General features: G+C 43.0%; 1 protein-coding gene across 1 annotated transcript in view; it reads right to left on the bottom strand.

Annotated features, from left to right (window-relative positions):
- The window catches only part of ASXL3 (ASXL transcriptional regulator 3), a 367,079-nt gene that overhangs the window by 123,436 nt on the left and 217,291 nt on the right, over window positions 1-26,352 (bottom strand). Inside the window, exons 7-8 of the mRNA XM_029591205.1 lie at window positions 8,313-8,430; window positions 7,113-7,232 (exon numbers count right to left, since the gene is read on the bottom strand). Of these exons, the coding sequence (XP_029447065.1) occupies window positions 7,113-7,232; window positions 8,313-8,430 (238 nt within the window). The remainder of the gene's footprint in view (window positions 1-7,112; window positions 7,233-8,312; window positions 8,431-26,352) is intronic.

Here is a 26,352-nt window from a genome sequence, read left to right as displayed (position 1 = left end):
GAAGCTTGAACGGTGGGCCAAAGATATGGCAGCTGGGATTCAATGGCAAGAAGTGCAGATTCATACATCTGGGGTGTGGTAATCAAAAAGAGCTGATTGTGATGGGGGTGAAGGGCTGTTGTGCACGGAACAAGAGAGAGACCTTGAGGTGATAGTGTCTAGCGATATTTATTTATTTATTTATTTAACAGTTTTTTATACCGACCTTCATAGTAAATAACCATATCGGATCGGTTTACATATAACAAGGGTATAACTGGAGTAACAATTCAAGTAAACGAAAGATAAACAATAGGTAGGAAAAGTCAAAGTTACAATCAACAGGGAAAGAGAACTTGGAAGCTTGCAACAAGCTGGAAAGAAGATAAGGCAGAAAATAAATAAGAAGTGATACCATAGAGCGTACGGGGTTAAAAGCTTAATGGTTGCTTTAATCTGGAAGAGTCAGATATGAAGATGGCAAAGCAATGTGTCAAGGTGATAGCAAAAGCCAGAAGAATGCTGAGCTGCACTGAGAGAGGAATAACCAGTAAGAAAAAGTAGGTGATAATCCCCTTGTACAGGTCCTTGGTGAGGCCTTACCTGAAGTATTGTGTTCAGTTCTGGAGACCATATTTCAAAAGGGCCAGAGACAGGATGGAAGCGGACCAGAGAAGGGTGACCAAATTGGTGGGTCCTGCATCAAATGACTTATGAGGAGAAGCTGAAGATCCTAAATATGTATACCTGGAGAACAGGAGGTGCAGGGGAGATATGATACAACCTTCAAATACCTGAAAGGTTTGCATGATGTACAATCAATGATAAACCTTTTCCACTGGAAAGAAATCAGTAGAACTAGGGGTCACCAAAATGAAACTACAGGGAAGACACTCAGAACCAATGTCAGGAATATTTCTTCACAGAAAGGGTGGTGATACCTAGAAGCCCCTCCAGAGGAGCCGGTAAAGACAAAAACAGTAAAGATTTCAAAGGGGCATGGGATAAGCACTGTGGATCCCTTAAGACTATAGATGGGATGAAGAAAAGAGTGCATGGAGGTAACTTGCTGGTGTGGCAGTTACTCCCGTAACCAACAAGCCTTTATGCTGTTGATTCAATTCCATCGTTGCTCCTTGCTTCAACGGCAGGGGAAAACAAATAGCAATGGGAGTAACTTGCGATACAGCAGTTACTACCCTTAACCAATATGCTTTAATGCTGTTGATGCAACTCCAATATTGCTCTCGCTTCAATGGCAAGAGGTAATGGGGAATTGGACTCAAACAGCAAACCAAGGGCCCTGACTTTCCCAGTCTGCGAAACTAACATTACAAAGGTGGCTTGTATGACCAGTAGTTATACCATAAGCTTGCTGGGCAGAATGGATGGACCATTTGGTCCTTTTCTGCCTCCATTTCTATGTTTCAATGTAAAAGCAGGATAAAATTCAGAACTCTTTGCATCCTATTCAAGTGCATGAATAAACAGGCCTCAGAATATCTATTTCAACTTCTGCTCTTTTTACACCCCCACAGAGAACTCTGATTCTCCCAATCGGCTCTTCTTTCCTCCTTTCCTCTGGCGTCTGCAAATTGTCCTATACTAAACTCCAAGTCTTCAGCTGCTATGCATTAAATATTTGGAACAACATAACTGACAACTTTCTGCCTTCAGCCGCTACCTCACTTTTAGAAAAAAAAATAAAGCATGGCACTTTGCTAGACCCTCCCGGCAAAAATCTACAATCTTCTGATCTAACCACCTATCCTTGAAGCCATAAGTTATAACCCACTGGAATTCTTACTGCTATGCCAACTGTGAATTTGAAACAACAAAGAATAGATGCCCAAGGGTCTTTTCTAAATCTTTAATTGGTGGAGACGTCTGTAATTAATTAAAAATGCACGACTCGCGCTGAGTTTCGCCACATTCCAGTGGCTACCTCAGGGGCTTAAATGAAAGCACACTGAATAAATAAATATTAATTCCAAACACACATCCGCAGTACAAACAAATCTTGAATATAATACTGTAGCGCTTAAGCCTCTCTCGGTCTCCACTCGATTCAAAATCGAGTGGAGACAGTGCACGCTGACGCGCAGAAACACGTATGCGGCACCATTAGAGAATGGAACCGAGAGAGGCTAAATAAATAAATAAATATTCGAAGGAATTCAACACTGTATCACAATATATACAGATCACTAGAATCTTGAACATCTTCACCAAGCTCAGCAGCTAAATGCAAGGCAGGTTCGCAGGTCTTTTTCTTTGCCCATTTTGATTTTGAACTGTAGTACTAACCCACGCTCAAGAACCAACAGGCTGATGCTCTCTCATGCTCCTTTCAAACAGAGGATACTCCAGAGCCTCCTAGGCACATCATCGATCCTGCTAAAATACTTCTGGCTTCTCTCAAGACGGTCCCTCCAGGAAAGACGGTCATACTTTCCTGAATGCATTCAAAAGTGTTGAAATGGAATCATGACTCCCATGTCACAGGTCACCCTGGACGGGCTCGAACCCTTGAATTACTTCAGTGATACTACTGGTGGCTCCAAATGAAGCAAGATGTCAAAGCCTATGTTGATTCATGCCTGACATGTGCACAGCAAAAAAATGATGCATGGCCAATCCTGGGGGCTGTTACAGCTATTGCCAGCCCCCAGGGAACCCTGGACCTGTTAGGATTTCATCATAGACCTGCCCCTCTCAGATGATGCCACTGTGAGCTGGATCGTCATTAATTGTTTCTCTAAGATGGCACACTTCTTTCTCCTACCAGATCTTCCGTATGCACCAGAATTGGCACGCCTCTTTACCCTTCGTGTATTTCATCTGCATGGCTTGCCAAAACATAATATTGTCAGACAGAGGAGTACAATTCACCGCAAAATACTGGCGCTCCCTCTGTAAGAAATTAGGCATTACGCTAGACTTCACTATCGCATACCAGCTCCAAGAAAATGGACAAGCAGAGCATAATAAATAAATAAATAAATAAATATCAACCAGGCTCTCAAGACCTTCCTCGCTCATAAGTCAATGAGCACCAGGACAACTGGGCCACCCTCTTAGCCTGTGCTGAATTTGCTCACAATACCCATATTAATGCAGTCATTGGGTTCTTGCCCTTTTGAATGGTCTACGGGAAACAACCGTTGTCCCCTCTGCTGCTAGCTGTGACAGTGCCCTCTCCAACGGCCCATCTGTCTGCCCAGGAATTGCAAGACCTATGGGCACGGACCAATCTTTTAATCCAGAAAGCCGCTGACAGAGCCAAGAAGATAGCGGATGCTCACAGAAGACCAGCCCCACAATTTAATGATGGAGAAAGAATGTGGTTGAACGCATAGCACCTACACCTGCGGGTTCCATCCACATGCCTGGCCCCATGCTACAGTGAACCATCCTCTGTACTCTGATGACCAGGGCTCATCACATACCAATTAAAGCTGCCAGCTACGCTAAGGATATTATAACATATTCCATGTATCACTACTCAAACCACTAGTGCTCTTGTGGCACTCTAGGGCACCACCTGAACTAATGGATGTAACTACCAATGCTATTAATTGCATCAGTAGCATGGGTTCTTCTTAGTGTTTGGGTAATTGCCAGGTTCTTGTGGCCTGGTTTTTGGCCTCTGTTGGAAACAGGATGCTGGGCTTGATGGACCCTTGGTCTGTCCCAGCATGGCAAATTCTTATGTTCTTATGTTCAATGAAAACACAGTATACGAGGTTAAAGAAATCTTGGGCTTAAGCCATAAGGGCAAAAAGATTGAATACCTTCTGTCATGGAAGAATTATGGCATGGAAGAGAAATCCTGGGACCCATCCTCCAACATATTGGATCGTTATCTACAGAAGGAGTTCCATCTATGTCACTCCAAGAAACACTGATTCTCAAGGAGGGGGCTTGAGTGGGGATACTCTTGTGTTTGGCAGTGCATGGGCTTTCTCCGTGAACGGCCGCACTTACTCTTTGGGCCAGATTTCTTCTGTCACTCTCCGAAGCCGCTAGTTTGCCTGGCTCTCCAGCACAGCGGGAAGCCGTTTATCGATGCAAGAGGACGTCGGCGATGATTCCCACAGCAGGACGCCACTGACACCGCCTTGTCCCACTCCTCCTAGGGTGCGCATATGCCTGATGTCATCAGCTTTAAAAAGTCCACAGCAGGAAAGACCGGAGGCACCTCTTGATGACATCATTCCCTCTGACCTATAAAAGGCCCCTGCAGGCCCTCCGCCAGTGCCTTGGCAACAGATCTTCGGCATTCTTCGTCATCAGTTCCAGCTCCTTGTCTTCATCTTCATCTTCAGTTCCAGTTCCTTGTCTCCATCGTCAGTTCCAGTAGTCCTTGCTTTGTCTTTAGTAGTCCTTGCCTTCGTTTTCAGTGGTCCTTTTCTTCATCTCCAATTCCTGTGGTCGGTTCTTCAGTATTTCAGTCCCTCAGTCTTCAGTTCTCTACATCTACTGGTCTGCCCACCTGTTCTACTCCTTGTTGTCCTGTCCTGCCTATCCGTCCTGCCTTTCCCTTCGGATGGATATCATGTATTGACCACTGCCTGCTTCCTGGACATTCCTGAACACTGCCTGCCACTGACCCTAGCCTACTTCTGAATTCGCCTGTATTAAATCTACTCCAGCTAGTGACCTCCACGGACCTTCCAACCATCAGCAGAGTTCCCCACCTAAGACCTGCCAGGCCCGGCACCCAAATGCTCAACCTGAGGGGAATGTGGGCTGGAAAAGGTGAAGCTCCAGTTGGGTCTCTGCCTCATCCAACTCTGCCTGCCGATGGTGGAGACCCACCTCGGTCCAATTGTCCAAGAATTCAACAGGGGTCTACTGGGTCTGTGAAAATGTTATATTCAGGACCAGGGATGGTGGGAGACAACCGCTATAATTGTGGTGACTCCTGCCAGACAATGAGCATTGCTGAGGGTACAACTCAGAGGAACCTCCTCTCCAACCCTCAGGCCAGTGAAGGTCCCCCTGAGTAGTTTGGGCAATGCCAGCTGTGGAGACAGGAGAATAGAGACCACTGAGGGGAAAAGTGGGTGGAAAACACAAGAAATGGAATTAAAGAAAAGAGAGAGAGGGAGCAAAATGGCACACAATCATCCCCAGTGGTGTGAGGAAAGATCATTATTGCAGAGGCAGAATCTGTGAGCTATTGTCATGTTTCAGCCTTAGAGGAGACTCCCTTTCATTAATGTCTACTGACATGAGGAATAGGATCACTTGGTGAATAGTCAGAGGGAAGAAACATGGGAAAATAATTTTTTTAAAAAGCACAAAAATATTTATGAGGTCCTTATTCAACTAATAAGTTATCCAGGTAAATTCTAGCCAAAATAACTATTTATCTGGCAAACATTTGGCCACATAAGTCAGAGGTGGTCCAGAGGCATTCCAGGATGGAATTGAATTAGCTGGATACGTTATCCAGCTAACTGTGATCGTGCTGAAGTCTTGTACTAAAGTTAGTCAATGAGCACTAAACACTTTGAATGATTCTGTTTTTGATACAGGTTTAATATATATGATTAAGCATATCTTGTACAGTTCAATCAGTTGCACGCTCTGTTAAAGGAACAAATCCATCTACAAATCCATTCATGTACCCTCTTATAAATATACTAATGAATTAAGAGGTCCATACTCAGCACCACTTATCCAGATAATAAGTGGTGGCGTTGCAATATTTGGCTGCATTCAGCGTATACCACTTAAGCCAGATAATAGTTTATCTGGCTACTTTATTTATTTATTTATTTATTTATTTAGAAGCTTTTATATACCAATGAACGTTGGGAACATCTCATCAGTTCACAGTAAACAAAAAATGCAGCTAAACGAGCTTTACAGAGAACAATGCGAAAAAAATTGAACAAAATTGGGGAGAAAATAAAATAAAAGGGGGCGAGTCAACTAGGGCGTACTGCAAAATTAGAACTAAACAGTTATCCAGCTAAGTGGAGGGCAGGGCAGAGGTGTTCTAGAGCATAGCTACTTATCCAGCTAACATAGCTGGATATAAGGCGATATTCAGACCAAGTTAGCTGGATAAGTTAGCCCTATTAGCTATTAAGGTCTAGAGTTAGTTAAATAAACTTATTTGGCTAACTATTAGTTATTTGAGTATGTTCAGTGGTGCGGCTGTGCCGCTCAATATTCTGGACATGTTAGCATCTCTGTGCTGCTAAGACAGTAAAGAGACATGCTATCATCAGACACACATGAACGAAGTAGTCACAATCCCAGAGACAAATACTGGACATTGCAATGCATAACCCTACTGCATAAGTTTTACATTCATATATAAAGTTTCTTCTACCAAAACCACCACTTTCTACTGCTACCTAACATCAATGCAAACAAATAATGAAAGTCAGGGAAGGTGTGCGAAAGTCATCTCCCCATCTGATACTCAGAGGCCCAAAAGAGAAAAGAATCTCAGGATATCCATATTACATAATTACAAGTCTCTTTTATAAATGATGGACAACCTTTATCCAGAAACTGAAACAGCTTATCCTGAAAACATGGTCTGTCTAGACCCCTCTAAGTCCAGGAGAAAGCATTTCTGAACAGTTGCACCTCATACGACTGCTGAACATGACATAACTCACAACCTCCATGAAAATATTTTTCAATTTCATAAATATAGTACAGACTGGCCAATCACCTTCTACCGCCTGTAAAACTATGTTGACATGCTTGCTTCTCCTTTCTTCTCCGACTGTTACTTTGCGAGGTGCGTTATAACAAGAAGTGCTTCAAACCTCACACCAGCTCAGGTACTGCCTTTCTAAGGAAAAACAGTTTGACACCTACAGCGACATATTGCATCTTCTCCGTGTCTGTGGTGCAGGTTATACTTTGACCTTGGCTACAAAGTCTTGCCAGGTGATTTTCTCTCCCCTCCCCCCCCCCCCCCCCCTCTCTCTTCTCCCCAAGCACCACAATACTGTTGGTGTCACCATGCTAAATGAGAGCAAAGTGTTTTTACCCTGGAAAGTTAACGTGCATGTATCAAGTAGATGCACTAGGCTTTAGCACCAAAAAGAGGAAGCAACGGCATGGTACGGCACCTCAGGTGCACTGCCCGTCAAACTCACCTAAACCCGATTTTTTTAATCTCTTTAAGTGCTGACTTGTTTGCTTTCCAGTAGGAGATTTTTGCCCAGGTTTCGCTTCTTTATCAGAACTGTCCGCTTCACCGTTCTTAGATTCACACCCTGAAACAAAAAGAAAATGTTAACGGGTTATTTCTTCCTCAAAACAGTGAGAGCAGAAAAATTGCAATACCTTTGAGGCCTGAATCTGTTTTCAGACACTGGAGACAGTGGAACACGGAAGCTCTAGTAATCAATTTAAGTAGTGAAATCAATAGTTTGGCAGTCACTGACGACAGACTGAGGTACCTTTAATTTAATACACTGCTAGAGATGTAATTCTCACACTGAGACTATCCGCGCCGGGGATCTAGGGTACCTTACAAAACAAATTATGCCTTTTGCAGCTTTGTTGACAAGTTTTACAAAGCGAGAGTGCCCTGAGAATTAAACCATCAATGTGGGAAAGGGCATTTATATAAGGGAAGGACAGGCTCAGCCCCTCTGCTCCTCCCCTCGCCAATGAGCAAACTGTCAAAACTGCCCTGAAGAATTCTTGATACAACGAAGCCTTGGAGTGGAAAGCAAAGCTGCAGAACAAAAGGCTGGGATTTGTGCTGCTGAAGATAAGACCGATACCAGGACACAACCAAGGAGAATTCCCATACAAAACAAGCAAACAAACAAAAACAAAACAAAAAAAGCACACACCCACTCTCCTGTGCTGCCCTGGAAAGAAAAGAGGCTAAATTTACATTTACTTGAGGAGGCTGCCTTTTGAAAACACTTAGCATCAGCATGCGGAGCCCCATTTGAGTTGCACAGCTTTAACAACAAAAAGGAAGAAGAGAAAAAAAAAAACAACCTAAAAAATCCCACCCTGCTCCTATCTTCTCATAGCTCCAATTTTAACACACTGCTGGTTTCCTTATGTGTTACTGCCGGTAATAAATAAATAAATAAATAAAGCAATACAAAACAGAAAGCCACATAATGGAATCTCTCCATCAAACCTGTCTTTGCTTCACCAGAGGAAAAAAAAACCAGCCCAAAAGGAAGTTGTGATCTGAGCTCCGGTGTAGCAGCATTATTAACCCTCGTATTGTCTGCTTCACTAGGCTCTCGCGCTCCGAGGACGGCTCTCTCTCTCTGCCTAGGATTCCTCTCCTCCTCCTCCTCTCCTCAGCCCCTCCAGCTCCTTACCAGACGGTGAATCCGACTGCTCATCCGATACCTTCAGAGGTGTCAGGACAACACGAGGCACGGTCTTGTTTACCATCATGGAGACTCCATTCCTCCTCTTCTGTTGCTGTCTCAAAGCCTGTGTATGTGTATAAATATGTATAGATGTCAAAAAAAAAAAAAAAAAGCCCAAACAATAAAGGTTAAGCAAACAGTAATTTCTCCTGAGTTACAATTCCGCCCCCCTCTCCCCAGCATGAAACAGAATCCTTCTAACGGCAGACACTAATTTTACAAGACTTGATAACAGTTGTCACCATCTCACTCTTCTTAAAAAAAATGAAAAGCCATGATTCAGGCTGTTTTTGTTTCTAGATAAAGAGAATGTACCTTAAGAGCATTCACAGTACAGTTTTGACAACAAAGCACTACCGTCTATGACTGTCGGTTCTACCTCAGCAGTTCCATATCAAAATGTGTAGGATTTGAGACCATGACTTCCAAGTACAATAAATGCCATAGACGTTAAAAAATAAAAAAATATATATATATATATCTATGTTGCCAGAATGAAAATCTATACGCCTGCACATCTCCTGCAGGTGCATCTGCTCCAGTACACTGCTCAGTCAATCAAGTTAATACAGAGTGTCATCAGTATGTGCAGCATGTAAGGACTACAGTACTGATGCACTCACTCAGCCGTGTGGAGTGCCGCGCAAAATCACTGAACATGGCAGGAATCATTTATTTCTGTGGAGGGAATCAGTCCTAATCTCAGGGAAACCTCACAGCACTTTGGTTTCCCTGCGCTTGACTTTGGGCATTAACCTTCAGAACACGAGCACAGACGCAAATCTGTACAAAAAAAAATACATGAGAATAAATCTCTGGAGAACAAGAACGGGCTGGTGTTTTATAAAGGAGGAAACCACAGTACGAGCTAAGGGCATTTTTTTTTTCTTTATTGGTCGGTTCTTGCAGCGGACTGCCTACAAAAGGAAAGGTAAAAAAAAAACCACAAAGGGGCCAACACTGAAAAAGGTCACAGTGACAAACGGTAGGTGAGCCGGACTGTGCGTGCGGCAACCGCGGGTGCGCCCGGCACTAACGCAGCTCTTCCTACCGCTCCTTACTGTATCGGCCTGTTGAGGAGTGAGGCACCTAGATCTGCCAAGTGAAAATACTACCCTGCTGAATATTTAAATTCACAAGCTGCCTAAAGTTGGGCCCTCAAAAATGGGTGGGCAGGTAGATAGATAGGGCGGGGAGGAGGAACAGAATTTAGGTGCCTAGGGCTGGTTTTCAGTGGTAGGCGTCTAATCTATGCAGGCAAAACAGGGAACATGGATACCTGGCTGAAATCTAGGCAATATCCCTGTGCCCAGAGCCAGCGATCACCTTCCCCTGAGTCACGATCCCCACCTCCCTCACCCCAAGCTATGATCTCCTTCATCTCACCGCCCAATATAATACAGCTCTTCAGGCAGCCTACTCCCACCTCCCCTATCAAGAAAATCCAGGACCCCCCGCCCCTGAATTCCTCTGGAATTGCCACTTACTATTTCAAAAGGTCTTCCTTCTTTGCAGGCAAGCGGCACGTGATCTCCCTCCTGCCGTCATCGCTGACCTACACTAAATGATGCCTTCTACCAAAAGACGGCATCATTCAGCATAGGTCAGCGGTACTGGCAAGCGGGAGATCGCGCCCTGCCTGTCCACGAAGAAGGAAGACCCTCCAGAATCATAAACTGGATCCAGAGAGATGGCAATGGAGCAGGGTTCGGGTCTTCTTGGTACAGGGGGAAGCTAAGTGGCTAAATTTTTAAGAACATTTTTAGCAAAAAACGTAGGCGCCAAGGTTCGGCTGAAAATGTCCCTAAATCTAGGTGGCCAAATTTTGGATACCTGGATGAGGAGCTTGGCCTTGGCTGAAAATTGGCCTGAAAGTCAATAAAGAAATAAAATTGCTAGACAGGAAATTCATGATGGAGGGGGGTCTCCAGCAGGTCCGAGCACAATCCTCCTAACACGCCTTTTGCATAAAGCAGGGCTCCAATCTGTGTGCACGAAATGCATTCCTCTCATAAAAATGTATGGAATTTTATTTGCCTCACATCAACTTAAACAATTTTTAGCAATATAGATTTTGTTTCACTTGTCATAACTTAGCTCGAACTTGACTTGCTGTTAACAAAATTCAAAAACTTCCTCACTTTCTCTCCCCAGAGCCTAAGATAAAAATCAAAATTCTGACCATCAGAGTCCTTGCTTGTGACTGAACATGGGAATACAGTATACCTGGCTAGTAAAGCGCCACATACCAGGGGATCCAAACAACAGCAGGAGAGAGAAGATCTGTGACCGGCAGTGCGGGAAGAGGCCCCTGCATGGAGATGTGGCAGCATGACTTACTACACATGCCCAGTAGGGCATGCTCAAAGCTCTAGACCAGGGGTCGGGAACCTTTTTGGCTGAGAGAGCCATGAACGCCACATATTTTAAAATGTAATTCCGTGAGAGCCATACTTACTACAACCCCCTACTCTCCTGATGCCTCCAAGACCTGCCAAATTAATTTACTAGAACCCCCCATCCTCCTAACCCCCCCCCTCCCCAAGACCTGCCAAAAGTCCCTGGTGATCCAGCGGGGGTCCAGGGCTCGCAGACAAATCTTTAATAAAAAAGTAAAAATCTAACAAAACCCCCCACCCTCCTGACACCCCCAGGACCTCCAAAATTAATTTACTACAACCCCCACCCTCAGGACCCCCCCAAGACCTGCCAAAAGTCCCTGGTGGTTCAGTGCGGGTCCGGGAGCGATCTCCTGGACTTGTGCTGCCGACGGCCCTTTGCCCTCACTATGTCACTGGGGTTGACCAATGGCGGTGGTAGCCCCTGTGACATAGTAAGGGCAAAGGGCCGTCGATGCCATTTTGATTACTGGCAGCCGACAGCCCTTTGCCCTTACTATGTCACAGTGGCTACCGCCACCATTGGTCGACCCCAGTGACATAGTGAGGGCAAAGGGCCGCGGGCACCATTTTGACTACTGGCAGCCGACAGCCCAAGTCCAGGAGATCGCTCCTGGACCACTCCTGGACCCTCACTGGACCACCAGGGACTTTTGGCAGGTCTTGGGAGGGGGGGGGTCAGGAGGCGGGGGGTTGTAGTAAATTAATTTTGGAGGTCTTGGGGGGGCATCAGGAGGGTGGGGGATTTTGTTAGATTTTTACTTTTTTATTAAAGATTTGTCTGCGAGCCAGATGCAGCCATCAAAAGAGCCATATCTGGCTCCCGAGCTATAGGTTCCTGACCCCTGCTCTAGACACTTGGAAGTAAAATGTTCAGCGCCGAGCTCCAACTGAGGATGTCACCCATGTGGGAGGACTGACATCCTGCTTGTGCTGGGAGAATATGGTCCACCTGGACCGTAAAACATCAGTGTCATCTACACCTGCCGCAAGAAGAGAAGGGCTAAAAAATTCACAATCTATGCTCATGATTGCTGACCTCATCTATAATACATGGATTTGTCTGCTCATAGAGGCTGAGGAGATTGAGATAACAGATCATGATAACAGCAAGTCATGAATCCTAATACATGACAAACTCCCGTGGCACGACTGGGAACTCTGTTTTTTATTCAAGTAGCAAATGCACTCACCAAATAGGCACACAGATGATACCACACAAACAAATCTCTTCACTGCAATTCATTATTAAAATGTGCCAGCAGCTTCCTGCCATACCACAAATAGGCAACAGGACTCAAGATCCAATGCGCATTTTGTGATTTTACTTCCTCTAGGGAAGACTTTTATTTTCCACATCTTCCATGCTGCTATGGTGAAGTCACTGGCTGTTTGCTGCTTGTAGACTTGCGAATACCTTTCAACTGCTTTTATACCACCAAGGTTTCTTGAGTCCCTGGCGACATGTTTATGTTCTACAGCTCTGAAATTTATTCCTCAACATTCAAGGCTGTTACTGTCACGATCCGTGACTGTGACCTAATAAAGCCCGTCAGTGCGTGAAGTCAGAATAGAGGCAAGGCCTGTGATTTGCAACTGTAGATCTCAAATTGTTTGCTTCGCTTCTGCTTGTTGTGCACATACAAAAGTACTTCAGAGATGAATGAATGTGTTTCAGGCACCAACAAACCTGTGCAGTCAAGGAGGTGTCATTCAGGGAGGTTCTGATTTGTGCTCTGTCATCTGCAGGACCTCTGATTTATTTTTGGATTTTGCAATCCTACCCTGCAAACCACAAATCCTGATTCTTGGATTTTACTTGGTGAGTCAAAAGAACTTCAGCAGCTTCAGCCAGGCTGAGCCAAGGGGAGCAGTAGTTCATTTGGGCATAATTAAATCAGACAGCAAAAAGCAGTAGGGCCTGAAGCACCCACTCGTACTGACTTTTTCCAAGTTGCATTTCAGCCATTCACAAATGCAAAATGAAATTTACGATCTGTTATCCTCTAACTAGCAATCTGTGATTTGTAGTCATTGCTCTTACTCAGCTCTGTGCATGATACATCATAACTCGTGGGCTGTGGTTCGAAGGAGGGTTCTGACTAATATGAAGTGACGTGGCCCTTATTAAGCTTTTACATTTTTTTAAATAACATTTATGTTACATTGGGATCTACTGAAAAGCCGCATTGAAACTGACCACTGATACACATTAATGGCTGACTGTAATACAGATATTAGCTGCAGGTTTAACAAATTATTTAAGAAAAGGCATTAAGCCTTCAGTTAATTCAGTGTTAAAACGTTTTCCATGACCTATACAATGCTCATGGTTAAACACCGCAGTTAAGGCCAGAGGTAGACCCCAGCTCAACCCAATAACCCTTCTCCCTAGGTGCCAATTCTCCCCCTCCTCCCCAATTACTCATGCAGTTGTGGGGGAAAAGAGATACATGAGGTCACTGGGAGTCATTTTGGATTTTGAGTGCTTCCTCATGCCCCCAACTTATGTTTTAAACTTATCCACCCTCTGAGCGAAAGGCGGGGGAGCCTGGGGTGGATCTGGGGATTGGAGACCCTTGATCAGGATGTTGGTGGAGGGGGGAGTGTGGGTGGAATTGGTGTGAAAGGGCCTTCTTTGGTGGCTTGGGGGAGGGGAGGAGGTTAGTGAGGGAGGATCAGCCTGCAGAGGCCCTTATCTTCCAACAGAAGGTTGGGGGAAGGGAGACTGGATCCCCTATTGGGGCTATGTTAGCCGCGAACACCGTTGAGATGGTGTTGTTATAGTATTATTTATTTTTATTTATTAAAACATTTTCTGCTTATAACAACACAGTTGTGTTAAATGGATTACAATAAAATAAAATGACATTCAATAAAATCAAATACATAGTACACAGAAAACAAACAACATGTGTCCTGATTGCTAGGAAGTTGGGCTTAAATACCTAGGTCAGCCATAAGCCTCATAGAATAAAATGGCCTTAAGCTATTTTCAAAAAAGGACTATGTCATCAAATTCTCACAGCAAATCTGAAAGGGCATTCCAGAGCGTTGGGCCAGCTGAAAAGAAGGCACATTGCCTGGTTTGTGAAAGGTGGGCCATTTTCATACAATTGGTTATTAGCAACAGCTTTCCAGAGGACTTCAGCTCACGTGATGGCACACACGTGATGGCAACAAGATCTTAATCTATAATAGTAAGTACATATTCGCTGGTGGGGTAACACAAACCATGTTGCTTTTAATACCAATTAACTGATCTGCGTGTGATACAGATTATTCACATTTTTCAAATTAGTTCACGTTAACATGCACTGCCTTGAGGAGGGACTTGGAATTGATTCCCTACGCAGGTCTTCCCCTTTCCTAGGTCGTTTGGGGCTGGGGATGCTGTGATAGCAGGGTTTATAGTCCCAGCAGGAGTGGGAGGGTAGGTTACAGTTATTGCATACTAGTGACACCTAGTGGCCAGATTTAGCGCCTACAACTGCAGGGTTCCAGAAGGAGCCCTGGTGCATGGACTCCACACCACTGCCTGTTTCTGAAATTAATGGGCTAAGGTAAACTGGGAGGGAATAAAGACATGAAATAAAAAATCCCAAGCATGTTGTGAATGAAAATTCATAGTACCAGATCCTGTCCTGAGTTCTAATACTGTAGATTCTATCTGAGAGAGGCACCCAGTAAGCTATACATTCATAGGTAAACATTTTCTGAGATTTCTTGCTTTAAAAATTGTTTTTGCTGATAATTTTATCATTTTTGTTTAAGGGCACTAGCCGAGGGAGGTCACCTTGCATTAGCATACAAATTAGAATGGCTATGAAATGTTTTGGGTTTTTATAAAGCAGCCTGACTGAAGAATGTCTCTGCCATGACTGGGCAGGTTGACTACAAGCTGAGGGATCAATCGCTCTGAGTAAAGTTTATGCATCTAACTTTTCACAAATATTCAGCAGGAAACACCTGGATAAGTCTGCCACTGAATAGATGTAAATAAAGATTGATTTTCATAGCTGAAAGCCATGAACATATTATGAGGTACTTAAGTTGCTCCACTGGCTTCCTATTTCTTCTAGAATATTATGTGGCCTACCCTTCGGTCAACCACCAGATGGCGCTATGTCCCTGCACATGAGAAATTATAACAGCTTAGTGAGACTTCCTTTCCTTTCAACCCCTCCCAATCTATATGGCTGTAATTGGGCAGTATCAGGGTACTTAGTGGGGCTAACAGAAGGACATTTTTTGTTAGAGACTTGGAGAAGTAAGAAGCACCTTGGATGTTTTTCTCCAGAGTGGGGCCTAACTCCTCACTGTTTGTTTCTTTGGAGACCAACCCTGATGTGCACTCCTTGCCAGTGGGTTTTGCCTTCATATCCTTACAGACTTTCCTTTAGTCTGGAGTGAATGCCTGGTATTTTAGTGAAGGCCCATTTCCCGAGCTAGAAGCCAGGACACTGAGTGGTAAGCTGCCTAGAGGCAAGGCAGACCTGCAGTGAAGGTGATTTTTGTTTCCTCCATGAAGCTTCAATTCTGTTAGTTAAAATATAGGTTTTTGGAATTGTGGGAGGTTTTCGGCCACCCCTCCCCACTCTGGGACATCGGGCTGCAGGAACCGGATATTTTTCATCAGACCACCCCATCCGGAAGGTTGCATCAAACATAAGGGGCAAGGAGAACGGGAGCAGAAATATCTGAAGACGCTTTATCAGCATCTTCACCCTCAGTGAAAAGGACGAAAGGCTGAGCAGAAGAGATTAAGCAGTTTGGACTGAGGGGATCCCCTCACCCATAGGATTTCCTTGAACATTTGGGATAGTTTATTCACTAAGGGATTTCAGAGCAGGATACACACCCAGAGAAAGAGAATCATCTGTAAACAACACAGCTGTAATCTTACCCTTTGGATTGACTGGACATTGATTTAACTTTAAGAGAATCAGTAAATTATCAGTAAATTATCCAGCCTGTTTTGTCCCAGCATCTCACCCCTTGAGATCAGCAACTAAATACACACTCAGGAGAAAAGCACTCCATCACCTGGGCCACAAAGGACTACCTTTACCCCCACAGAAAGAATCCATTCTTTGGGAGCCACGGAGAAGGGGGAAATGAGTGTGGAGACAGCCCCTAGCAAATAAATACTTTTATGGCCCTTAGGAGACACCTGAACCCCGCACAAAGGTTTACATTATTATTATTAGTTCTGCAAGCTCCAGAATGACTTGGCCCCAGAATATCTAAATGAAAAGCTATCCCCCCTATGAACCAGCTAGAACACTGCATACTTTTCAAACAGCCCAAGTGGAGATTCCCTCTGTAAGCGCCATGCAACTTAAAAATACAAAGACTAGGGCATTATGTTATGCAGTGCCTAAATATTGGAATGATTTCCCTAAAGACATAAGAACTTAGATTTATTGTCTTGCTGTAAAGCATTAAAGACATTCTTATTTAGTAATGCTTATCCGTGAAATGCACTTATACATTTTTTAAGAACTCGATAAAGGTAGTTGTATTGGATACTGACTGTCTTTTTAGGTCTTTAAGAAGATGTGGGAAGGTACTGGTTGGAGTTTTGTAATTTTTCTTTGAAATTCTAATTGTGCATTGTATGATATATATTTTTTAACTATTTATAAAGTTTTTCATTAATACAAAATGGAAGTACTTGTACAATAGAAACATTGAGGTCTCAAAAAGAAAAGGAAAATACTAATTGAGAAACCAGTTATCTGAGAACAATAAAACATCAGAGAGGTGAAATACAAAGGAGACAAAAGGAAAAAAAAGAATAAGGAAGTATTGACTTAACACAGTTAGCTACCTAAATTATTTATAATGCATCTAATTAGAAGGCAAAATGGCAAGAGATTTCCTAGCATCAAGAAGGAACTTTAATTGGTCAGGGGCAAAAAATACATAACAATTATTACGATATTTGATAATGCATCTACAAGAATACCATAAGAGGAAAGAAGCTCCAATTATAGTTTCTTGTCTGATAGAAAGAAAAACACATCTTCTATCTTGTGTGGAATGTGAGATATCAGGGAAGATTTTTACTGCCTCACCATAAAACAAAGAATTAATATGGTGAAAGAATGACTTCATAATTTTCCCTTTATCATGCTCAAAAATAACAGAATCAAGTAAAGTTGAGCATTCGATCACTTCAGGTCCAGAAATTTCAAGAAAAGCAGACAGGTTAAAAGGATCCGCAGCGTCTGAAGGCTGCCAGGCCCCAAGGCCCTAGAATGAGTAGGACTGGAGAGGAAAGACGTTTTGTTAATAGAGGGAATTGATCATCAAGGAATGATAACATTTCCAGGAAATATTTCTTCAAAGTAGTAAAAGGAAGTTCCCCCATAATTTTAGGAAAGTTAACCAATCGTAAATTGAAACGCCAGTTCCAGTTTTCAATAGCTTCAGTTCTCTCAGATAGAAAATCCCTGTCATTAGAGACAATCATCAAAAACACAAATGTCCTTAATATCTGACTCCAGGGACTGGATTTTGTATTTAATGCCAGAAATCTCTTCCTCATGTATTTTAACAGTTGGCTCTAAATGAAGAGAAAGTGAATCAATATTTGCAGCAATCCTTTCGGGATGCACTAAGGCGAGCTGTAAGTTCCCAAAGTGCTTCTAGTGTCAGGATGGCCAGTTTAACTGGGGAAAGTTGACACTCACCCAGGAAAGAAGGTTGGCCAATCTGGATAGATGGCAAAAGGAGATTCCTGGCTGCAGTGCTAACCATACATGGCTCACTGGCAAAAGAAAGTGATACCCCTGCATTCTCTGCACCCTCCAATAGTAATAGTGCAGCAACTCCTCACAACTCCAGCGGTGTGCTCACGCGAGTCCCCTCTGCCCACAATGCATTGGTGAGATCAAAATTTATGCATTCGGTGGGTGACATATTCGAACATCAGGTTCTGTGCGGATAACTCAAAAAATTACCCACATATAGTCTTTCAATATCAAAATCTTAGTGGTTAAAAGTGATATTGTCTTGATTCAAACACTGCTTCTCCTGAGATTTTCTTGCTTTTAAAATTGTTTTCATGGAGAATTCTTTCATTTTGTTTAAAAGAATGAATTGAGAGAAACCAAACTGCATTAGCATTTAAACTTGTTCTGGAGTTTTGATCGCTCCTTATTTTTCCCACCCACCCCACAGCTTACCACCCCAAATCTTTCTTTCATTATATACTGTAGTCTTAGGGCATATCTCTCTGAAACCTTGATCGATGAAATAATAATCTAACAGCATTTGGGGTTCTTTCCATAATATAGGTATTCCATGTAAGCACTGTGAAACCTTGAGCTGTGGTGAGGTTGGCACAGCCTATGGGGTGAACTCTGTAGGCCCTCACTGACAGCTAGCAGAGGCTGGCTGGCAAGAGACTGATCTATGGCTTCACCTATACCAGCCCCTTTGCCTGCCAGTTGAGACCCTGGATTCTGGAGGCTGGCAGGATTTAAACGACAGAGGTCCAGTGCCAAGCAAGGGTCAGAGGCAGGCGGCAATCAGAGTAGTCAGAGTCCAGGTAAGGGCTCAGATCCAGAGGTCAGACTGAAAGGAGAACAAGGAAGAGACATGGAGGACTGACACAGAAGGACAGGCAGGCTGGCGAGATGACTGGATAAGACAAGGCTGGGCAGGTTGGAGAAACAAGGCAAGGCTAGATGAGTCTGGGCAGGCTGGAGAGACGAGGCAAGGCTGGAGAGACGATGGACGATGGCAACACACATTTCTCAAGGAAGGAGGAACTGTTAATGAGAAATCTGAGGGTCCTCTAAAGGAGCCTTATGTACCAGAATGCTGATGATTTCATCAGGAAGTGCTACGGTAGGTTTCTTGCCATGGGCCCTTTAAGGCAGGGCACTTCGGGCGCGCTTGTACCTCTGGGATGTCCGGGGGAGAGGTGGCTGGCATCATCCTGTGCAGCACAGAGCAGCATTGGCTCTCTAAGGTGGCATCCTTGCTGCAAAACTGATCTGCTGCCATCAGGGTTGAGCAAGGTGGCTCGCAGGGCCGTTCTGCAAGCTGCTGACTAACAACCCCCTAAGCCCCATTCTCCAAGTCCTGGGCTCTGGGTTCTGAGGGAAGTGATGATGGAATTCTCTTATCAACAAGGGAGCATGAAGGTTGGTTGCAGCCTCCCAGGTGTTCTCCTCAGGTCCATACTTTTTCCATGAAAAACATGTTTTTCATGGAAAAATTCTACCGCATATCTGCCGCATTCTACTGCATATCTGCCGGACCGGCAACTACACGCACCGCAGATATGCGGTAGAATTGTATCGGGTGACATCCATCTAAATGTTTCACAGTATTAATCAATGTTTTGAGGACAAAATTGAAAGTAATGTTCTTCATATTTGACGCTACATGTCTTGACCACATGTACCATCTAACAGGCACTAAAGTTTGTATATATAAGTGATGTACTAATAATGTGGCTTTAGCCCTGCAGGCATGCAATAGATCCTGCCCATATATAATATTTGTTCCTAGTTACCCCTGAGGCAGCTCTCGACCAAAGAGCGAAACTCGGCCACAGTCGGGTGAATTTCAATAAAGGGCTTTTTTACATACACCGATCTTCACTTCTTTACTGCTATATAGACCATTTGGGGACTGATTGGCTAGAAACAGAATCAGTGCAGTACAAAGACAATGCAAGAATTTAGGGGACAGCAACTAGGAACCTGGCAAAGACCATAGCATTTTTGAGATATTACCTGTACATGATAAGAAAGAGGAAAGACTATGGTTTATTGCCTACTTAAATGTCTCAAACACTGGTGCAAACACTGTCTCAAACACTGGTGCAAAGAAGATGGTTTTAGATAAATTAGGAACTAGAGCCATATGTGGAACAATACAATGCTGTACTGTAGTGATAACCTATATTTTTCTGTGAGCACAAAAAGGATTCTAGGAGAGTGATTCAGACCATGCATTGATAGGTGTTTATTATACAGGAGATGGTGGCAGATACTGTAGAAGCTCATTAATTTGGGCAAATAAATCAAAGAGGAATTGAGGAACTCAATGCCCTACCCTTGAGAAACTGAGTAGATAAGGGAAGCCGGTATAAGAATATGGAGAACAGACAAAGGAGAAATAGCTGAAAGGTTATAAGCACAAATACACACAGTCCAGGCATTAAAACTCCAGGTCTGCAAGCCCTAATTGTGGAGATGACCTAAATACTGTTACTGTTACTATCATGGAGATATGGTTCAATGAGTCCTATGAATGAGCTACTGGTTTGTAATCTGGGCCATATTGAGTTATAATCTGTTGAGGAGCAAGAGGGATGGCAGAAAATAGAGAGAACTGGCTCTTTATGTAACATGTATCTTACATTTCAGTTGAACATATATATATATATATATATCTTTAAAGAGACAGATTTGTGGGTCATCTTGGAAAGGAGGCAGGGCATTTACATCTAGAATGGTGTGGTCTACAGACCTCTAATCCAGGCAGAAGGACTGGACAGAGATCTGACTGAAGACATCGAAAAGTGGGAATGATGAGGAGGGTGCAGTGGGTTGGGCATCTCAACTTGCTGGATGTGAACTGGAGTATCTTTTGTGCCAAACCGATTACATGTACAGAAATCATGGGCTTCCATCAAGGGGGTCTCCTTGGAAAAATGTTGATAGAAAGCCTGATGGAAGGAGTAATACTGGACCTGGTACTTACAGAGAAAGTGAGTCTAATATCCAAGCAGGCATCCACTTGAGCACCAGTGATTATTATATCAGTCAGTTTGGTTTGATAACACTGGGAAGTCAGAGGAGAGTCACACAAAGCTGAAAGTCCTGAATTTAAAAAATACCAGCTTTAGTAAAATGAGAAAGTACTTAAGGAGGCACTGGCAAGGAGGGAGGATGCATCTGAAGTGTAAGAGCAACGGGCTAAACTAAATGTTGCTAAAGAAAGAGCAACAAATCTTTATGTTAAGAACACAAATTAAAGGAAAATAAAAAAAAAGAGGCCGATATGGTTTTCAAATGAGGTGGCTGAAAAAATAAAGGCAAAGAGATGTAAAAGCTGAAATATGGACTAAGATGCCAGGGACGTTCTGGAACACAAGTGACCTGAAGTGAGCCACTTTCTTTCCCTGTATCTCCGGGGGCACAACTGAAAACTATTCTGGTGAAGAATAACAAACACTGAGTTTATGCACAGAGCCAGCATAAGATTTATAGTTGCCCTAGTTGGCCATAAAATATGTTCCCCCTACTGGCCCTGGCCTCCATCCTTCCTCCATTCTTCCTGCGCAACTTCAAACCCTTTCTACAGTTCTGCAGGCAGACCCCTTTATCAAAGCAACATGTCTGCTCTGGGGACCCCAAGGGCTGGCTGCTATCAGTAGCCGCTGTCCAGTCCCAAGTGTGTCGGATATTGCGAGCTGTGACATGCTCACAGCCCCCCTCCCCCTCCTTCTCTAGTGTAGCATTCCATTTTGGTATTTCTTCTTTGATTTATAAAATCCCTCCTGACGCTGGATTCAAACCCCTGACTGGGATGCAAATCCCAGGGCGCTCAGGGTATATACCAACTTGACAATGTTAAACAGACTGATCAGACATGTGAACAACATGCAGCACACCCCAGATTTGAGGACCTTACCAGAGAAGATAATATCACTGACCTCTACTCTCTGACTATGCAAAATCTTTACAGCTGAACTGTCAAACCCATGTATGTTCATAAAACGCAGTTTTATGTGTGTAAATAGCTATTATAAAATTGCTGGGGTTATAGCACACATCAAAATACACATGTAACCTGACTCCGTGCATAATTTTACGTGCCCTGAAGAGACATTCTGGGGGGAGGGCGGAGATGGGACTTCTGCACACACTTTTTTATTTCAGATCATTTGGAGTGAATTTTTATAGGGGTTCTGCAAGTAAAAACAGGAAATATGTGCATAAGTAGCATGTACGTACGTATATGCTATTTTATAATCCTTGTGAGTATGGGCGTATTTTCACGGGAGAGGGCTAGTCTAGGGGCATTTCGGGGCAGAGTTCACACGTATGTGTGGTAGTTATTGTACTTCCGAATGCATTCATACCCTTTTACACCTGCTAACTGACTCGAGCAAGAGAAACCGGACTATGGGCTCTTGTCTGCAGTTTTTGGGTAGAAGATCTGGATAAACTGGTAAGAGGTTCAGGGTGAAAGGCTGGAGGGTCTAGGCGTACTGTAGAAGGCCTGGGTCAACTGTTGGAGGACTGGGCGGATTGGTGATTCCAAATACATGTGTAAGTAAGTATTTTCAAAACGATATGCACATACTTTATAATATACCTGCCTCTGCATTTCATTTTGGGTGTTTATTCGTGCAGCATCATGATCGTATGTTTATAAAAATGGCTAGATAAAAGTATGCATTTTCTTGCATTGGAAATAATTGCGCATACTGAAACATATGTCCATACTTTTGGGGCACAAATACACAGTATTTAATAAATTGTGCAGCTCCTGTCGCACCGTTTATAAAATACTAGAATTAATCTCCACACGTTTACTTTCGCGCGCAAAAGCTGTACTAGGGAGAGGTTTGAAAGTTGGGTTCCCTATACATAAATTCATTACACCCTCCATAAAGCAGGCACAACTTTGTGTGGATGAGTTTGTGGGCCTAGCAACCCGCTTACATGGGACTTTTCAACGCAGACTTCTGTGCATATGTTCACTGTGAAAAATCAAGGTCAAGTCTGCATGTAAAAATTACAGAAATAAAGGGACACAGTTAGGTCAGGAGAAGAGAAAGAATGCATGGGGCTTTGAAATCCCCATTCGTACTTTTGCAGCCACTTGGAAGCAGGGATAAATGTTATGTGTGGAAGTAAATATTAATTTTCTAAGGGAATCTCTGAAGAGGCCTGCAACTCCTATGGCCATTTTGAAAACTGACCCAGTTACGGATGAAGAATGTGTTGCTTTCCAGCAAAGAGTCCAGTTTGGGATTCATTGATCAAGATACTGTCCCATGGGCATAGAATCAATGAAATCCCTTCATAAATCGGATCTTACATTCATCAAAATACCATCCTGTTTATTTTTTGTGTTCCAGTTTTCTTTCTCCATGTTTTATTGCTAGCTTCACTACAGCTTCTGACACAAATTATTATATTTCTGCCGTGTTTAGTTTACTGCACACACCCTTTACTTTAAGCAAACATTTCCATCTTCCAGTTTTAATTCCTCCTTTCCTGAGGTCGCTGCTCATGAGGCTTACACTACTGCTTTTCTAATATTATACTTGTGTTGCACTTGTGTTAGCAATGGAAACCTTGGAATGGAATCACTGGCTTCTACAAATGAATAAAATCAATAAGAATGCCTGCTATATACCAGAATCAAAAAGATATTGTCAAGTCCATGTTAACTGAAAAATTATATACATTTGGGCTGAAAACTGACCCCATAATAAACAGTGGATCAACGTGCACACAATATGATGGTGACAGTCTGTTATGCATTCTGGTGCCATCCATCTCAGGTGACACCAAGGGATGTGGCAGGCAGAATTTCAAAGGTGGCAAGTGGAGTATCAAGCCGGTCAATGACTGATGGGGGTCGGTGTTACAAGAGATTGCTGCACACATTCACTTAAAGAATTCCCAAATAACTCCATCAGTATCATCTGCTTCATACAATTAGGCTTCTCCTTTATAAATTTGTCCTGTAGCCATCTGCATGATTTCCTGCTGGGTAATAAAAGATTTCTGCTTCAGTAAGTTTATCAGTTGGCTCATAGCGGGGATAACCTCATCCACTGTCATTTTTATTTTTTAGATTTTGTCTGACATCCTTATCTTCACTGTCATTACTGTCTGTTTTCGCCAATAACCGTTCAAATAATTTCAGAGTTTGATACAGAGGACATTAACGTCATACTTGATCTATTTTTCAACATAATCCTTAATAAGACCTGGAACAATGTCACTTAATATTGCATTAGCTCATCATAAGCCTCTGTTGACCTGAACTCTCCAAAATCGGTATCACTTTTTTTTTTTTTTTATTATTTTAGATTTAGCCCATACATTTTTCACTGGTAACTCAAGGCAAGTTACATTCAGGTATTTCTCTGTCCCCAGAGGGTTACAATCTGAGGAGTAAATTTTCAAAGGGATTTCGCATGTAAAAATAGCATATATGCAGATAAGTAGCATGTGTGCGCATTTATGCTATTTTATAAATGTCGAGAGAATGTGCAAATTTTCTATTTTGTACATACATTTTACCAGCAGAAAAAAGGGGTGGGTTACAGGTGTTCTGGGACAGGGTTCAGAAGTAAGTGTGATAGTTGCTATTTTGGAAGAGATATACGTTAGGTATGTGCACGGCCAAAAAATGTATTTATGTTTTCATTTTTCATTTTCTATTGTTTTTTTTTATGTTTATGTTTTCATAACTTTACTTTTTTTTTCATTCTGATTTGTTTTCAGCAAATAGTGCACATTTTTGCAAATAGTGCACGCAGGGAGAATAACTTTCAAACAGCTAGGCGTGTGCCCATATACGCATGTATATGGACGTGTAAAAATCTACTCCTGTATTTTATAACCTGTGCATATATGATATATGCAGGTTGTAAAATATGCGTAAATGCATCCTGCATCAAGCGCATGCATGCATGCATGCAAAAAAAAAAAAGTGCAAATACATATTGTTTTACGTCTCTCAGGTAACTTTCTTAGAAAAAAATGCAACACTTAAATTTAAAGGAAATGACATTGTGACAAGAGAGTGGCTGCCTCAGTTTCCATCAACCTTATCTCTCATAATTCACTGCATCTAATATTACAATGCCTAGCGCTAGATGAGTGACAGAAATGCCATGCGCATCGGGAGAAGGTTTTGGTGGCACAAACTGATAAAGGCTGAATTTGTAAATAATGATGAGAAATAACTTATGATACTGAAAATAGCATCTAAATCAGTGTTGCCAGCTTATTTCCATGTCTTCTTAAACTCTGGCCTTACAGTGCAAGTTCTCTTGACTGCTCTCCTGGTACTCTTTCTCCTGCAGCACGATTTGGGCAGACTGCTAGAAACCAAAGACTGGTTCATAAAATCTTGTGTTAACGTGAAGTTAAGGTTAGCAACACTGCAGACCCTAAAACATCTGAACCTCATCAAAAGCAGTCAATTACCAAAAATGCCTGAGCTACAACTGCTATTGCTATTTATTATTTTAGACCTCTATGAGATGTAAGTAATGTTGTTTGAGTGATAACACGAAGTCTCCCTGAAATGGAGCCAAGCATTCTTTAGCAAATGATAAAAACCGATCAAACTATAGCAGCAGAATGCGAGCTACACACTGGGGTGGGAGAAGCCAATCCTTTTAGTGACGCTATACAAGTTATAACAAAAAAAAAAAATAACAGAGAAAAAAAAGTGTCTGTGACAAATCCCTTTTAAAGATTATCTTCCTCTGCTGTTCTTATGCCTGGCCACTAGGTGTCACATGTGCACTTGACTCAGCCCTTCTATCCGTGATCCAAGTAATATTCCAGCAGCATTCCAGAACATGGGCACTTCAGGAGATTTAAGTACTGGATTATACAAACCCTCAGGATCCCATGTTGTCGTAACCAGGAGAGGGGAACCCACTAGGGCACGGAGCCAGTCCAACAAGGGGATTCATTCATCCTCATTTCTCTTTTCGCCTACCCTTGCTCTCTAGCTTCCTTGAGTTCCTTTCAGATTTGATTTAGCTGCAAGCCAAGAAGCAACTCTAAGCAGCTTGAGGAAGAAAAACAAAACGAAATAAGTGCATGTGTGAGCATTTCATGATGCCTGGTTCCTTTCTTCGGTTCAGAAATTTGCATATGGTTATGACAACGTTTGTTATGTGAAGTCCTGTGTAAAAACATCAGAGATGGTTTAGTCTCTGCGTGCATGCTGTGTGTGTGTGGGGGGGCTAGGTCCAGGTTAGGTGTGGCCATTTTAGTTGGCACTCGGACAGTGAGGAGCCATTTTGTGTTTCTCCTGCTGAGTCGGGCCTACTAACCCAACTTGGTGTTTTTTCTTACAGAGGAGATTCCTTATCAGTGCACTCCCTGCCTGAGAGGGTCTGCCTCATTTTGGAGTAGAGTCAAGATTCGGTTGAGCTTGGACTCTGTAGAACTTTTTGTTGACTGGGTGGAAGCCTGGGACCTTTTGGTGAGGGACAAGCCCCAGATCCGGAGGCCAGGGCCTGAAGACCTGTTCATCTCATCCCCTCCTGAGAAAAGACAGCAGAGACAGCATTCACTTTCAGCAGAGATTTTGGGACTTTTCAGTGTTTTTCTATTTGAGTTATGAGGAGGTCTTTTTGATCCTCCCAGGGAAGCATGGCTAAGATAGCCAGTTTCTCACTGTCATCATTCAGAGAAGTCACAGCCATCAGGAGTTCAGAAGTGAGAAGCAAGAGGTGAGGACCCCATCTGGATCTCCACAAAAGAGACAGAGGACACAGGCTGGGTACCAGAGACTGAATATTGAGACTCAGGTAGGATATTTCCGTGTCTAAAGTGAACCCCACACAG

The sequence above is a fragment of the Rhinatrema bivittatum genome, chromosome 2 (assembly GCF_901001135.1).
Source record: "Rhinatrema bivittatum chromosome 2, aRhiBiv1.1, whole genome shotgun sequence".
Taxonomy (NCBI): Eukaryota; Metazoa; Chordata; class Amphibia; order Gymnophiona; family Rhinatrematidae; genus Rhinatrema; species Rhinatrema bivittatum.
Note: the sequence above shows the minus strand (reverse complement) of the source record. Positions and strands in the feature narration are given on the sequence as shown.